Genomic DNA, 15296 nt, shown 5'->3' with positions numbered 1-15296 from the left:
GGCATTTAAAAATCAAAGTTAGAAAACAAGTCTCCCAGTAAAAGATAAACTAGTAAAAGTCAACATAACATTTACGTTATCTAGCTAAGTCCATTAATTTAAGGAGCAAACTGTCTTAACAAATAAGTTCTAAGAAATTCCCAAACCTAGTCACCTAGTTAAACAGATCATACCCTCTGTCTAGACCTCTGTTGCTATATTTTGCATTTTCCTCATTGTTACTCTGTGAGTGTGTGCATGCATGCATGTAGTAGGTGGGTGTAATGTATATGATATGCCATGGCATGTATATGGAAACCAGAGGACACCTTTCTCTGCTTCCACCTTTACACTGCTTCCACCTTGAGGGGTCCTCCAGCCTTTGAGGCAGGAGGTCATCTGAGTCATCTCACCAGCCTGTCTAGATCTTTAAAAAAGAAAAATAGAGAGAGTAGGAGGTAGAGAAGAGAGAGAAAGAAAAAAAAGAAAGAAAGAAAGAGAGAAAGAAAGAAGAAAGGAAGGAAGGAAGGAAGGAAGGAAGGAAGGAAGGAAGGAAGGAAGAAGGGAAGGAAGAAAAAAGAAAGAGAAGAAAGGAAAGAAAGAAAGAAAGAAAGAAAGAAAGAAAGAAAGAAAGAAAGAAAGAGAGAAAGAAAGAAGAAAGAAAGGAAAAAGAAAGCGCTACAGACGTATCAGCGTTCATTAACATGCTGTTGAAGGGGGAAAGCTCATTTGTCTCAGAGGTGTACGTAATCCCTAAACTACCGCTATGGAAGTGGACGACTTATAAGAACTCTACGCAACCTGGAAGACTACTGCTCAAAACCATTTGATTCCCTTTGTCTTCGAAAGCAACGCCGTAATTTGTTTGTCCAATGTCTTTGACCCTAAAGCCACTGCCTACGCCAGCAGAAGGCAGTAGTCATTAATCCAAATATAACCACAGCAGATTCTGCATGGGTTTTAAAAAGAGCTCTTGGGAGTTTGGACTAGCAGGAATCAATCCTCCAAAACGTAATCTGTGTTGGACAGCAAATAAAATTTATTTTGAGTTCTGCACAACGAAGGTCAGACCACAGAGGGGAGCACTAACCTCCTGTCACCTCACTCTGAGAATGACAACGGCCATGCCAAGTGGCCCTCACCAAGGAAGGGAAAACGCTTAGTGGACTATGAGCAAATCTCTCGTGAGCTACAGAACGTTCTGGCACTAAGAGACTAGAGGGACCTCCAATCTGAGCTTTCTTTTCTACAGATGAGGAGGCACATTGCTTCTTGGGGGGCCAGTTGCCAGCCCAGGGTCTCAAAACCACTCAAGAGTCAGGCATTTAACACAGGTCTCAAGTTTTTACCGTAAACTATTAAACTTCCTGCTTACTTCATCAGAAAACCGTGAGAATAGCTTTGAAGTCAGGCAGACCTGAATTCAAATCCAACAGTAGACACAGGGTCATGTTGGGGAAAAAAAAAAAGTTAATAGAAAATTCTACATTTAATGCCTAATGCAGCCTTTAAAGCTGAAAGCTTTCAAACATTTTTAGATTGAGCCCTGTTGCGTCCCTTTATTCAGGACAGATTTCTACTCTGTCTCAAGTTCTGGTTAACTAAAATATAAACATAAAGCTTTTTGTTTAACAATGAACTTCAAGGTCACACATCACCACATCACACTCTCTGCCTTTCCATATACCAACATATACACTGGGGAGTCGGGGGGGGGCACCCCAATACAGGTGTGGAGAATAAAGGACAACTTTGGTGAGTTGGTTCCCTCCTGTCGTCTTAGTTCCAGGGATCAAACTGAGGTCATCAGGTTTAGAGGCAAACACCTTTACCCCCTGAGCCATTCTGCCAGACTTACTGTTTCTCGGCACCTCCCTCCTCCCGCAAAAGAAGGCATAACCACACACACAGAGTCCTGACACAGGCAAAGGCCGGAAACCACAGACGGTGCTGAGAGGGTTGCCTGGCCTACAGTGCCTGAGGCTTTGCATGAACAGGGCCCTAGGTTTCCATTTCTAGCACCAAATAAACGAGGAAGGTTATGTTAAATGAGTGGCTGAAAGTACAGGGGAATGGCGAGAGGCGAGCAGAAATGCCAGCAAGCACATCAGGAGAGAACACAGACCACTGTGGTGTCTACAGCGCAGAGGTGCAGTTGTTGACGTAGCTTGCACAAAACCCTTGGCTAGACCGTAACGGCTAGACCGTAACATGGGGGGGGTTGAGAATTCTGAGGAGGGGAAAACAGTTTTTTTTACTTCTCTTACCATTTTTTTTCCAACCAGAAAATAAAGATATGTAATATGTGATATATATTTAATACAAACTCCATAATATTCTACAATGACATGCTGAGAGATCTATTTGCAGCAAGATAGTATAACATTATATCTGTCTCTTTAAAAAAAAAAATCAGACCGTCAAGTGTAGGCAACATTGAAATTAGAGTGTGAGTAATGTCTTCTTTACCGTAAAAATTATTAGAAAACAGTTTGCAGATGTGACTTCTGTAATGTGGTTATTCATTTAAATAACCATATATATTAAAAGTAAATCAGGGGCTGAAGAGATGGTTCAGCAGTTAAGAGCATGTGCTGCTCTTGCAGAGGACCTGGGTTCGGTTCCCAGCACCCATAGGGTGGCTTACAACATCAGTGACTCCAGTTCCAGGAGATCCAGTGCCCTCTTCTGGGCTCCACAGGCACCAGGCACACATGGAGCACACATATACAGATGCAGAAAAAAAAACACTTGTGCACAATTTTTTTTTAATGTTTTATATTTAAAAAGAGTGTTGACTTCTCGGGTCATCTCCACTGCTTATAAAACCCGGCTGTGGTTCTGCAGTTACACCAAGCAAGCTGCTTTTTCCCACCACAGCTCGCATACACTGGAATCTGAGGCTGAGGATAATGTGACGTTATCGCTCAGCAACCAAGCTCCTTCCATGGAGTAACTTCTGACGAGCATCCGAAGAGCTGGTGGTCTGGCCTGCCGCACAGACTGTGTGCCCTGGAACGGCAGGCGCACTGCTCCACGGAGCATGCTCAGAAAAAAAAAAAAATACTTCCCAGCCCGTGACGTCCTTCTGACCTGTAGAACTCCAATCCAATCCAACCAGGGGTTTGGATAGTTCCTAGACACAAGAGTCTGAAAGGAAGTGGGCTGGGTGGGTGCTTCCACCTGCTAAATTATCCCTGGAAATACATGACATCCTTCAGTGAATCTATTAATCCTGTTCTCTTGCATTCTGATCAATGTTCTCTTACCTGCTTGGCTGGTGCCCAATAAAGTATGAGTCTGAGTGGCACCTGCCTAGAGCACTGGAAACCTTCAGGGAATGATAAAGAAGCTCCTACAGTCAGGTACCCTAGGATGCAGCAGGGGCCCAGGTTAGAAGCTTGTGAGTTACATCCTGTGCGGAGAAGAAACGGCTGTACACTAACCTAGTGGCAACAGATGATTCTATGATCATGAAGGGCCAGACTGCACGGGCTCCGAGTGTTTGACTTACTCCCACAAGTTCGATGGGAGTGGCCAGACATTGGCTTGCTGTTTTGATATGCCACTATTAGTTTGTTCACATCTTGGGTCCAAGGGTCTTAGCTAAAATTTTTGGCTCCCATAATACTACTTCATAGCAAACTCCCTCATCTTCCCAACAAAAGAGTGTTCCTACTGTCAGCTATGACCGCATCCATTGGACTTCAGGCTTAGGCCTTCTTTTTCCAGAGCAAAATAACTGATTGCATTGGCATTCTGCCTAATACTGATTGCCCAAATGGCAGGCACTCCTTTTTTTTGGAGGTTCCCATCCCCAAAGCTATTCCCTGGCACTGTATTCAGTGCTTAAAGTGCACCCTGGATAGGGCTGACCACTTTAGAGTTGCCAGGGAGGGGTTCACTAGGGAATCCAGGGAAGTATGTCCTGGTGATCTGGAAGCTATTTTTGGTGGGCACAAGTTTAGGGACAGAGATGCTCAAATGTGCCTTTTTAGGATTTCACGTGTCACATTTTATAACTGCTACTGAACAATCAAGGCTGAGCCGAGACCATTAGGAGTCTTTTTAAGCGTCAGCTGAAAATTGGAATTTAATCATTAACATTGATGCCCACGAGAAGAAGATTCTTAAAAATAAAATTCATAGGTAGCTGCTCCAGCGACAGGATTAAAATCGAAACATGCTAGCGCCGTCCTGTGAGGATTCTGAATGTATCACAGTCTTAGAATTAGACTGCATTTACCACCAGCTTTCTGCATTTATTTTTAGTTTTGACTGATTCCTCTCAGTCTGTCAAATATGATTGAAATTTTGCTGGCAGTAATTCTCCCTCAGCCAGCATATTTCTGTTGTTCGACTCAACTATACCAGAGCAAGTGAGATAAACACACTAAAGACTTCGCATCTCCAGTTCCCTATCGGAAGCAGCTTCTGAACTCAGCCTGAAATGCCCCTTATCCATCCCCAAGTCCCATTTTTTTTCAACTTCGGTAATCTTTCATAACCTAGATCAAATTTCACCCCCACTGAAAACTTAGAGTCCTTCTCCCTCTCCCAAGCCCCGCCCCACACTTGCGGTGAAAATGCCTCGGCTGCCACAGCCCCCAATCCACGAGGTTTATAGCTTACAAGTAAATTCATAAATTCTCACTGTGCTCTAAGTTATAAAAAACATGAATTGATAAATATGCGTTGACCAGGGGCTGGAGAGATAGCTTAGTGGTTAAGAGCACTGATGGCTCTTTCAAAGGACCTGGGTTCAATTCCCAGCATCCATACGACGGCTCATAACTATGTGGACTCCAGGTACAGGAACCTGATGCCCTCTTCTGGCTTCCAGGGCACTGCATGCACGTTATAACATACATACAGGTGAAACATCCATATAAAATAAAAATAAGTATGCAATGATTGAACTGTTTTTAAGCAAGGGAACGAAAAACATGAAACTGATAAATATAACATCAAAATGGTATGTTGAACAGAATCTTCAGACTCATGACATCATATAGGTCTGCATATGTATAAACAAAGTAAGGCAGTAAGATCATTGCAAAAATAAAAATCAGAAATGTGAGATTCGCTGGGTGTAGTGGCACACGTCTGTAATCTCAGCACTCAGGGAGGCAGAGGCAAGTGAATCTCTATGAGTTTGAAAACAGCCTGGTCTACAAAACAAGTCAAGGACAGCAAAGGCTACACAGAGAAATCCTGTCTCAAGAAACCAAAAAATAAATAAGGAAAAGGAAGGAAGGAAGGAAGGAAAAAAAAAGAAAAGTGAGATTCAATCTTTGCTTTTCTCTTACTTTCCATATCCAATAAATGAGACTTGTTAATCTTCCTCACGAACGCCTCCATAACCAGGCAGGAAAACTCTCAAACCTCAGCAGCACAAGAACCACCTAGAAATCTTGTTCTAAGGACAGGTAGAAAGACGGCTCATTGGGTCAAGTGCCTGCCTTTCAAGCACAAAGGCCAGAACCTGATGGTAGAATCCCTCCAACAAAAATAAATAAATAAGTGCCTGGCATGGTGACACACGCTTGTCATCTCAGCAGTGGGAGAGAGACAGGCAGATCCCTGGCTTGGCTTCCTTGGTGAGCTCCAGGACAATGAGAGACTGTGCCTCAAAATAAGATAGACGGTACCTGAAGGACAACATCAGAGACTGTACCCTTGGCTTCCACATGCATGTGCACACCAACACATATGAGCACACATACATGCATGCATACATACATACACACATATGTATGGTTTCTGAACTTGCTCTCCTGTTTTTGGTTCACTAGGGCTGAGATGGAATCAAGAATTTACATTTCTATTGAGTACCCAATTGGGTACATGGTAATCCTGTGATCCAGCAACCACAGTTTACAAACCACTGGTTTGCTGGACAGTGGTGGTGCACACCTTTAAATCCCAGCACTGGGGAGGTAGAAGAGGGAGGATCTCTGTGAGTTCAAGGCCAGCCTGGTTTACAGAGTTAGTTCTAAGGCAGCCAAGGCTACACAAAGAAACCCTGTCTTGAAAAAACAAAAACAAACAAACAAAAGGAAGAAGGAAAGAAGAAGGAGGGAGGGAGGGAGGGAGGGAGGAAGGGAGGGAGAGAGGGAGGGAGGGAAGGAAGGAAGGAAATCAACTGGTTTTATCCATTCCTTACTTTACTTCATCTTCTATGCTTTCGACAGAGCTCACAGTCTACAAAAGAAATAGGAGCTTTGTAAAATGGGGAGGTGCTTTGAATGATGCATGAGACAGCTAAATTTGTCCTGCTCTTGAATGGGTTCCCTTAGTGTCGAAGTTTTCTGAGGTTCTGAAATGATCACTAACACTCAAGAGTGAATCTTCTTCCGGCACTTCTGGAGTGGTCCAGAGCACTTCTCCATACAAACCAGCAGATGAGGTCATGGTCATGCAAGGAGACAGAAGGGGGGTGGCAGCTACAATCACTGTCAAAGGGGTGTTTTCTGTGGATGAGTGAATGGAACTATTGTACACAAACTCAGTGGATGCCAAGCATGTGGCCCAATTATTTCGCCTGTCTGAGCATGGCACGGAAGGCTCTCCTTGGAGAACTTGATCCACGTGTTTGTGTTTTGTTCTGTATCCACGGGCCAAAGCCTAGAGACTTTCAACCTGAGAGTCTTCAAGTTTCTGACTTTCAAACCTAGAACATAAATAGGTTGGAAAGATTTAAACATCATCTATAGAAATAAAATGCAACTTCAGCTGGCGAAAGACAAATACTCTGGTTTACACTAGTCAGGATACTGACAACAGTGAGGGCCAATCAGGCAGTGGCCTTGGAAGGCCATGATTTATGTCTAGGGATCGGTCTGAGAAAAACTGGAGTTTAAGAAGACTTGGTGAAGCCAGGAGTGGTGGTGCACACATGTAATCCCAGCACTCAAGGAGTCAGAGCCAGGCGGATCTCTGTGAGTTCAAGGCCAGCCTGGACTATAAGGCAATTCCAGGATAGCCAAGGTTATACAGAGAAAGCCTGTCTCCAAAAAACAAAAAACAAAAACAAAAAAAAAAAAAAAAACAGGGCAGGAGGTTGGGGGAGGCTTGGTGAGATGGATAAGGACCTGAATTTGGATTCCTAGCACCCACATAAAAAGCCGGGCATGGCAGCATGTGCCTGGGGAGACAGAGAGGGCATTCCCAGAGCTCACTGTCCAATCAGCCTGGGTAAATTGGTGAGCCCCAGCTTTAGAGAGTGACCCTCTGTCCAAAAGAAAGTGAAGAACAATTAAGGAATCTAAGTTCAGTCTAAAGACACACACACATACACACACACACACACACACACACACACACACATGGTTGGGGGGCAGACATGGGATTGGAGAAGTATGTACTCTTAGATTCTGTTCTCCTTAATCTATCTTTGACTCTCCCTATATTAAAGGTAGTTGTATTGGTCACCAATGTCCAGAGTCTTAAAGGAATAGAAGATCTGTTTCAGTGCTAGAATGGACATATGCCTGGGTGTTTTCACCTGGGGGTGGGGGGGACATTCACCCAGCAACACAGGGGTGAAAATGGCTTAGTACCATTTTTATGTTCAGCTGCATAAAAATCAAAATTAACACACACACACATACACACACACAATGACCTGAGCCTGAGTTCACGCACACCTGAGGGAAGAGTGGCCCACCGGCAGCTGCTCCATGAAGTCTGCTAGCTCAGCCAGCATGTTATAGACTCAGCTGTCTGTCAACAGTGAATTCACCTTGAAACAGCCCTCACTAGAGACAGCGGGGCAGCACAGTTCACTTGGAGGTCTACCTCCTGTTCCGTATAGTACTGACACTGGGGACAGGGCTGAAAGCGTTATTCCGCTATCAAGGATGCGACATTCAAAACGCTAATGCTGGCAGGCCACTGGGGTTCCGTGAAGCAATTCACTGGCACAGTATTCATTTGGCATAGGCTCTTTATACCTGCAGGGATAGAGAGCACAAAAAACCTGAAGGATAAGAGGAAAACCAGAAGACGCAGATGCTTACAGACTGGGGCTACATGAAGTCAACAGAGGACAGCTGCAGTTATCAGAGATGTCAAAGATCCAATAGATATCATGCTCAAACGTTTGGCCTTCTCACATGGGAGGGACCCTTCAGGGAAAACTGGTTTGGGAGAGATGGATTGAAAATGAAGAGAGTTATAGAGTTAGGAGATATTTATTATTTTCAGGTACATGACATTTGGGGAATTATCACTGCAATCACAGAACACAAATCAAAACAAATGGGGCTTTTGTCGTTTGTTTTTTTAGCTAGAACAGTACAGGCCTTAAGCTAGGTGCTGTAATTTTTCTTTTATTTATACAAGCTTTCACTGCATAGCCCTGGCTGTCCTAAAACTCGCTCTGTAGGCCAGAGTGGCCTGGAACTCACAGAGATCTGCCTGCCTCTGCCTCCCGAGTACTGGCATTAAAGGTGTGAGCCCCCATCACCCAAACAAATTTTTCAGGTTCGTAACTTACAGCTTACTCTTAGTCTAGCCTTTGAGAGTTCTCAAGTATAATCTGCCATACAAATTGTGTGATCATTTCAGTATAGTAATGATTACATTACCAGTAAAGTTCTTCCATAAATGTCTTGTTTCTGATACTGTGTTACATATGTCAAACCTGGACATAAACAGCTGCAAATCTGTAACAGAAACATCAGTTCACCCAGGGTGGTGGCCACTCTAATCCCAGCAGTTGGGAGGCAGAGGCAGGTGGATCTCTGGGAGTTCAAGGTCAGCCTGGTCTACAGAGTTGAGTTTCAGAACAGCCAGGGCTACACAATAGAGACTCTATCTCAAGCAAACAAACAAATAAAAGTCTGTTTTCAGCGTCTCCTACTGATGATGGCACAGCTGTGATAAGTGAATCTCTCGATGATGAAGTAAACTCCACATTTCCAGTTCTTTTATTACATGGTTTGCTGAACTGCCTCATCCAGCACAGTCACGCCAAGCGTTTAATAGAATGCAAATTCATACAAATACCCAGAAGTAAAATCTGTTGTGGTGAACGTTCCTGGATCCCCGGCGTGCCACTGACACCCCATAAACAGACAGAAGAACGGGGATCATGTATCCAGAATTCATCTTCTGTGCCAAGAAGATATATTTTATAAAAATATCTAATTAGTTTTATACAATATTTAATACTGAAGTCAAGAAGCAATACAAGTGCTTTTAGGATTCTGGAAGGCTAATTTTGCAGTTATCTTAATTTCAAGAGCTGGAAACTAACTGACTTGCTATTGTAACAGAGATCCTGAGACAGAGACAGCATAATTACCTGTTCCGTAATTTTTTTTTTTAGGAAAAAAAATCAATATTCATGAAAATACAACAGCTTTGTGTTTTTTCTCTGTGAATAAAATTACCCTAATTTTCTACCAACATTCCATCTGCATTAATGAAACCAAGGGTTCAACTTACAAAATGGGAAGCAGAAATTCTTAGAAGAGGCAAACCACCAGTCCAGAAATATACCTCCTAAAGCCAAAGACCCAGGTAAGACAGAGGAAGATAGATGGGAAATCACGGATTTTTATTTTCTTCAGGGGGGAATTGGGGTATCAAAGGACAAAATTGCAGGAGCTGGTTCTCTCCTACCGCGTGGATTCCTGAAATCAAAGTCAGACCATCAGCCTTGGCAGCAGGCGCCTTCACCTGCTGAGCCATCTCACCAACCCAGCTTCTTAAATTTTAAAGAGAGGCTCTAATAAGAAGTTATACTAACCCAGGATGAAATTTTACAACTTCATGGAGACTAATCAGAAATCATTTTAAAACAAAATATGATTGAATCTGACTTATTTTCCTTTAAAAAGAAAAAAAAAAAAAAAACGAAGAATTTTTCCAGTTCTACTTTGTGCTTAAATGTCCCTCATTTGTTTGTACTATTTCCAAGTAATTTTCTTTTAGCTATGAAATAAGCATTATATTACCGTTGTACAGATGAGAGAATGAAGGTAGAAAGGTAGGAAGCAATTTAGGAAGTCAGAATAGACAGTAAATAAGATTAAGAATGAGAAAGACATTGGTTTAAATACAGTAAGGCCACCTACTAACAGGAAGTAAATTCCTTTGACCTCTGGGACCTGTCTTTTCAGCTACAAAACAGAAATGATACTACCCACCTCTTTCCTGTAAGGCGCAGTCTAACAGAATGCTTGGTGCATAATTAGCCATTCGGCACAGGGCCTGCCCACCAATCCACCATGCCATTTTCTTCATTTGGTACAATGGGTATATAATCAACCCATAATGCCACTGTGAGGGACGTGAGGGACAATGAAAGCCCAGGTCCCTGGCAAGCCCAGGACTGCTTGCTGTTCATTTGTCCTCTCCCTCCCTCACTCTAGGTCTCAAAATGACTAACTAGTTGAGCCACAGTCAAATCCAAAAATTGGCTCCTTTGTAGAACTGCCTCTCTACACACAGCTTATTTTTAACACTAACGGAAAAATCTTCTTAACCTGGCTGCTTAGTCTGTAATTTCAATGTGTCTCAAATACAGTCTAACTCATTTCTAGGGTGGCTTTATCTTTCAGTTATCACCCTCCAAAATGTTATACCTCTTTTGAAAAATACTTGTTTGTCCAATAGATATTGCTACTAGAATGTCTGCAATATATCCTTAATAACACACAAACTGTTAAAGGTGTATTCACAAAACATGTGTAGACATTTCAATTCAGGTTGACTTCAAAGATACTAATTAATTAGTCTTTTCGCTTCTATTTTCTCCCAAATAAAGTCAGGCAGTAAACATGGCAAGTGAGTACAGATCTGCATAGATAAAAACAGATGAGTGAAAAATATGCATCAGATCAGAAGGTCTGAGGCAATGACCTTCAAAACTGGCTGTTAGCAACGTTCTTCACAGGGGAGCAGTGACATTACAATCCTCCTATGCATACTTTCCTTTCTCCTGGTCCACAGACAAATTCCCGTATCAGAAAGGATAAAGGAGGAGGCTGGTGACAGGCAGAACCTTCTTTGCAAAGACAGAAGGCCTTCCGGCTACCTAAATAGTTACCTCCTGAAGCCCATCTCACTATAACTGCATCATGAAATGCCGCTAGACCAATACCTTGACAGAACTGTCGTATGAGTGAAATTTACCAAACATGGTTTTCATGACACAAACCTACTGATGTATTTATAATTCTGTATTGCCCTACATGGTCTCTGGTGATTTCAGAAGCCGTAAAAAATATTTCTAAAATAGACACCGTATCTAAATGAGAATGTAACACTTTAAGAAAAGAGGAGCTCAAATCACTACCAAAAGATTTTAAATATACAGTACTGCCATTCTGAAGGTGTCCAGAACAAGGCTTATCTAAATAGGGAGCCCACTCCTCCCTTCCCTGTTAAAAACTGTACCGGGTATTTCACAAATAAGCACATCTGGCCAGACACATGTGGGCACACACACAACACTCAGAGCAGAAATATATAAAAAGGAAAAAGATGCTAAGAAAAAGCTCAGTCTCCAAATGCTTTGTTTAAAAAGCCATATATAAGAAAATATTAGAATTGTGTAGATACTGTCTTTTTTCAAACCTTTTCTCATATGGGTAAAAACAAAAGCAAAACACTAACTGAACAGTGGTGTAAAAAAATGACAAATATGCTACAATTCCTCCGTTTTTGAGACTACCTCAAAATCATGATTAACTAGACTGTGTATGGAAACCATGATTCTTATAACATTAAATTATAAGAGCAACAAAAAATAAACACAAACACGATGGGCTATAGTAAACATTAGCCCAGTAAGTCCAACTTAACTTTAAAATATTCTTTTGTTTTCAATGACAATAAGAACCATCACCAATCACAATATTCACCAACCTCACCTGTTCTGCAACCAAGGAAGACTAAAAAGTTGCCTTTCCTGATACCTAAAACCACAAGGCTATCAAACATTTTTAGAGGAGTGATGTTTCATTTGTACTCTGCACCTTGGTAAAAGTTAATGATCTACTGGAGAAATTTTATGTCACTATATACCACAAAAGTATTCTTAAGATTTATGAAGCCTAAACCTCACACTGCCCTCGGCAGGCTATTTTACATATTTGTTAAAATTTTAAACGAAGGGATAAAGACTTTAAAAGCTCTTGACAATGTACTGAAACAGCAAAGGTGTCAACTGCATGCTTTAAAACAAAACAGGGGAAAAACTGTACACAGATGTAACGACACCATAGAAACAAAAAGTAGCATGCCACTCACTGAGCTGGAAGATAATACATACTCTCTCCCCACCATAGTTAACTGCAAAAACCCCTTCATTTAATGGCTAGCATCTTTATGGGCATTTAATCTGTGTTAAGTAGACTTCAAAAAGAGCTGTGCTCTATCTCTGCTCTCCTGGATCTTTGGCAGCAGTCAGCACTTAAGCCAAGGGCTTGGAAGGGGGGAAGGTGCTTGGGGGGTGGGGGGGGGGAGTCTGAACTGAGCACAGTCAGCATTAAGGAGCTGCTCTCAGACACTACCGAGGGACTTTCTCACACGTCTCTGTTTTATGCTATTGAGCACTGTCAGCAAGATGACAGATGGATGGATAGATAGATAGATCGATAGATATTAGATAGATAGATATAGATAGACAGACAGATAGGTGCAACATGAGGGTAAGACCTAGGCAGGCAGTTTTTATCACATCTGAGCTCAAGAAGCCTCCTCTGGGTTCTTGCAGAAAAGGAAAAGGATCAGGTGAGACCCTCCCCGGTCCAACTCAATTTGCTTCTCCACAAAGAGCAGTTTCTGGCAGTGAGCGCAGGGTCCTCTGTTTGAAGAACTAACGAGAGCATTGTCGTTGCTTTCAGTCTCTGACTTTATAGGGGGAGAGTCTGCATTCCTGGGGAAAACACTACATGACTCCTGACGCGCCACACAGCAGTTGTGAAGGGACACAAGCTAGGGGTTGTAAAATCCCTTTCAAAACGCCAGGTTCTGAAAGAAATGCTGTGCGGCATTATTGCATTGTTGGCTTCTCTTTTTAAGTCCCCGATTCTTTCCAGGCACTGCCAACCTCCAAATCGCTGGGACTTGTTGCTAAATCTTTACCTCACGCCCCTCACCCCCAGAAGCAACCAACACCTTGAGATTTGGAGACCAAAAGACGAGGAAGGGAGCTAAATCCTGAAAGCCCAGAGGGCTGGGCGCCTTCAATAGGCCACTCTGCATGGGCTGCGCGTTCCGTCTGACTCACAAACGCTCAGGAGAAATTATGACATAAACCTTTATCCTTCCAACCAGGGAGATAGATAAAGGCTGGCTGGCTGGCGGGCCTGGCGGGGGCCCGGGGAGCCTCAGCCCGCGCCCCCCGACGGGGCGAGCGGGGCAGGCGCCTCCCGCCCTGCACGCCCAGCTCCGGCTACTCGCCAAAGGTGCAGCCTCTCCACCGGCTGGAGGAGCCCCGAGACCCGGGGTACCCCCCCGGCCCGGGAGGCTGCAGGAGTTGCGGGACGCGACTCAGCCCGCAGGGGCGCACAGCCCCCCGGCTGAGCTCGGGCTGGGTGGCCGCGCGCCGGGCGGTGCGGCTGCGGGGCGGACAAAGCGCAGCCCCGGGGCCGGGGCCGGGGCCGGGGCCGGGGCCGGGGCGACCCCGGGCGGCGGGAGTGCGGGAAGCGGGATCCCGCGGGCGGGAGGGCGGGCGGCGCGGCGCTGACCTGGATGGTGCAGGTGTACTCGCTGTCGTCCAGCAGCCGCACGGTGCAGCTGTACTCGCGCTCCAGACTCCTGCTGCTGCCGCTCATCAACCTGCTCAGCATCTTCCCGCCCGCTCGCCCGTCCTCGGGAGCGACGCGGCGGCGCTGCGGACTCCGGACCTGTCGCCCCTCAGCGCGGCAGCTCCGCGCCGGCTCCCGGCCCCCGCACCATCACACCCTGGCCGCTGCCTCCTCCCGCCCCGCTCCTCTGCCTTCTCCGGAGCCGCGGCCGCCTTCCCCCCTCCCCACGACAAAACCCCAAGCAAGCTGGGCTCTCTCCCGGGCGCCCCACTGCCCGTGCCCAGCTCATGGGGCGGAGCCTGGGCGGGGGGCCAATGGAGGTCAGCGCGGCGGAACCGATCGGCAGGAGGGAGGACCAATCAGAATGAGGAACGGGAATGATGGGCGGGCGGAGGAAGCAATCGCCGCACAACAGCAGGACCTAGCCCAGCCGGGCCGGCCCACTAGCGTCCCAAGCCCTCGCTCGCTCCCTTCACGGGCGGTGGTGGGTATGGATGCTGTTTGTCCTCGGCCGGGCGGTGTGTGGACACTTGACAGGATCCGTGTCTCCGACCTGGAAGGACGTCTGAGCTGTTTCGGGAGTCGCAGGTCCTGCACCCTGCCGCGCGCGGTCCCTGCGCTCCCGGGAGCCGCGGCGGGGAGGCGGCACCTGCAGGAAACGGGCACCCACGGCTCCAGACCTGGCGGCTGCCCCCACCTGTGCGCTGCCCCGAGCCGGCTCCTCGGCCCCCGGGCCCCGCGCACCCTCGTCGCGGCGAACATCTGTTTTACAGTCGCCGTTTACGCTGGTGCGGCCGCAGAAGCTCCCGTAAGCGCCCGCGTTTAGCGCCCAGAAAAACCCTCCGCTCAAACCCTCCTTTTTTTATTTTTCTGGAGACAAAAGGAGACTGAGGTGTGTGCTTCGAGGCTGGGTGAGGAGCAGGAAGTGGTGAGCCTTTCCTGGCACTTTTTGGAAGAATTATGACAGTCTTCAGACGTGTGCGACAAAACACAATAGGTCGGGAGCTGCACAGCACAAAGAAAAGAGGGAAGTGCCTCCTTTCCTTTGTGTCCTCCACCTCTGCCGACTTCAAGTTCCTTCCAGAACTTCACCAAGAGACGTAGTGGCCCTCAAAGGTTTTATTGTTGGCAGCATGAACGTGTGCGCGTGCACGGCGTGTGAACGCTCAGCTGCCGTGCACGAGTGTGGAGGTCGGGAGGACAACTTTGTGGAATCGGCTCCTTCCTTCCACCTTTTATGTGGGTTTCAGTGATCAAACTCCGGTGGCCAGGCTTGCCTGGCAAGCGCCTTTACCCGCTAAGCCATCCCACTGGCTCTACCCTCAAAGATTTCAATGGAAGTAAATGTTATAAAGGAATCAAGTTGGAATAGGGTTGTACCTCAGTGGGAGAGCCCCGGCCTAGCATGTGACAAGAGCCAGCACTGAAACAGTGTCAATGCAAAACACATTAGTGCTCTGAGAAATGTATTTATTTAAAATAATGATTTATTAATAATTAATAATTCCTTATTACAAGCATGCTCTTATGTCAGCATAACACATAACTATT

General features: G+C 45.5%; 1 protein-coding gene across 5 annotated transcripts in view; it reads right to left on the bottom strand.

Annotated features, from left to right (window-relative positions):
* The window catches only part of Frmd5 (FERM domain containing 5), a 250220-nt gene extending 236193 nt beyond the window's left edge, over positions 1-14027 (bottom strand). For 4 of the 5 annotated variants that reach the window (XM_060371877.1, XM_060371879.1, XM_060371878.1 and 1 more), the window contains exon 1: positions 13686-14027. In XM_060371877.1, coding sequence (XP_060227860.1) covers positions 13686-13787 — 102 coding nt within the window. In that variant the 5' untranslated portion in view covers positions 13788-14027. The remainder of the gene's footprint in view (positions 1-13685) is intronic. The other variant, XM_060371881.1, reaches the window with a different exon arrangement.
* Between the last annotated feature and the right edge of the window lie 1269 nt (positions 14028-15296).

The sequence above is a fragment of the Meriones unguiculatus genome, chromosome 18, assembly GCF_030254825.1.
Source record: "Meriones unguiculatus strain TT.TT164.6M chromosome 18, Bangor_MerUng_6.1, whole genome shotgun sequence".
NCBI classification, from domain to species: Eukaryota; Metazoa; Chordata; class Mammalia; order Rodentia; family Muridae; genus Meriones; species Meriones unguiculatus.
This window is presented reverse-complemented; position numbering and strand designations above follow the sequence as displayed.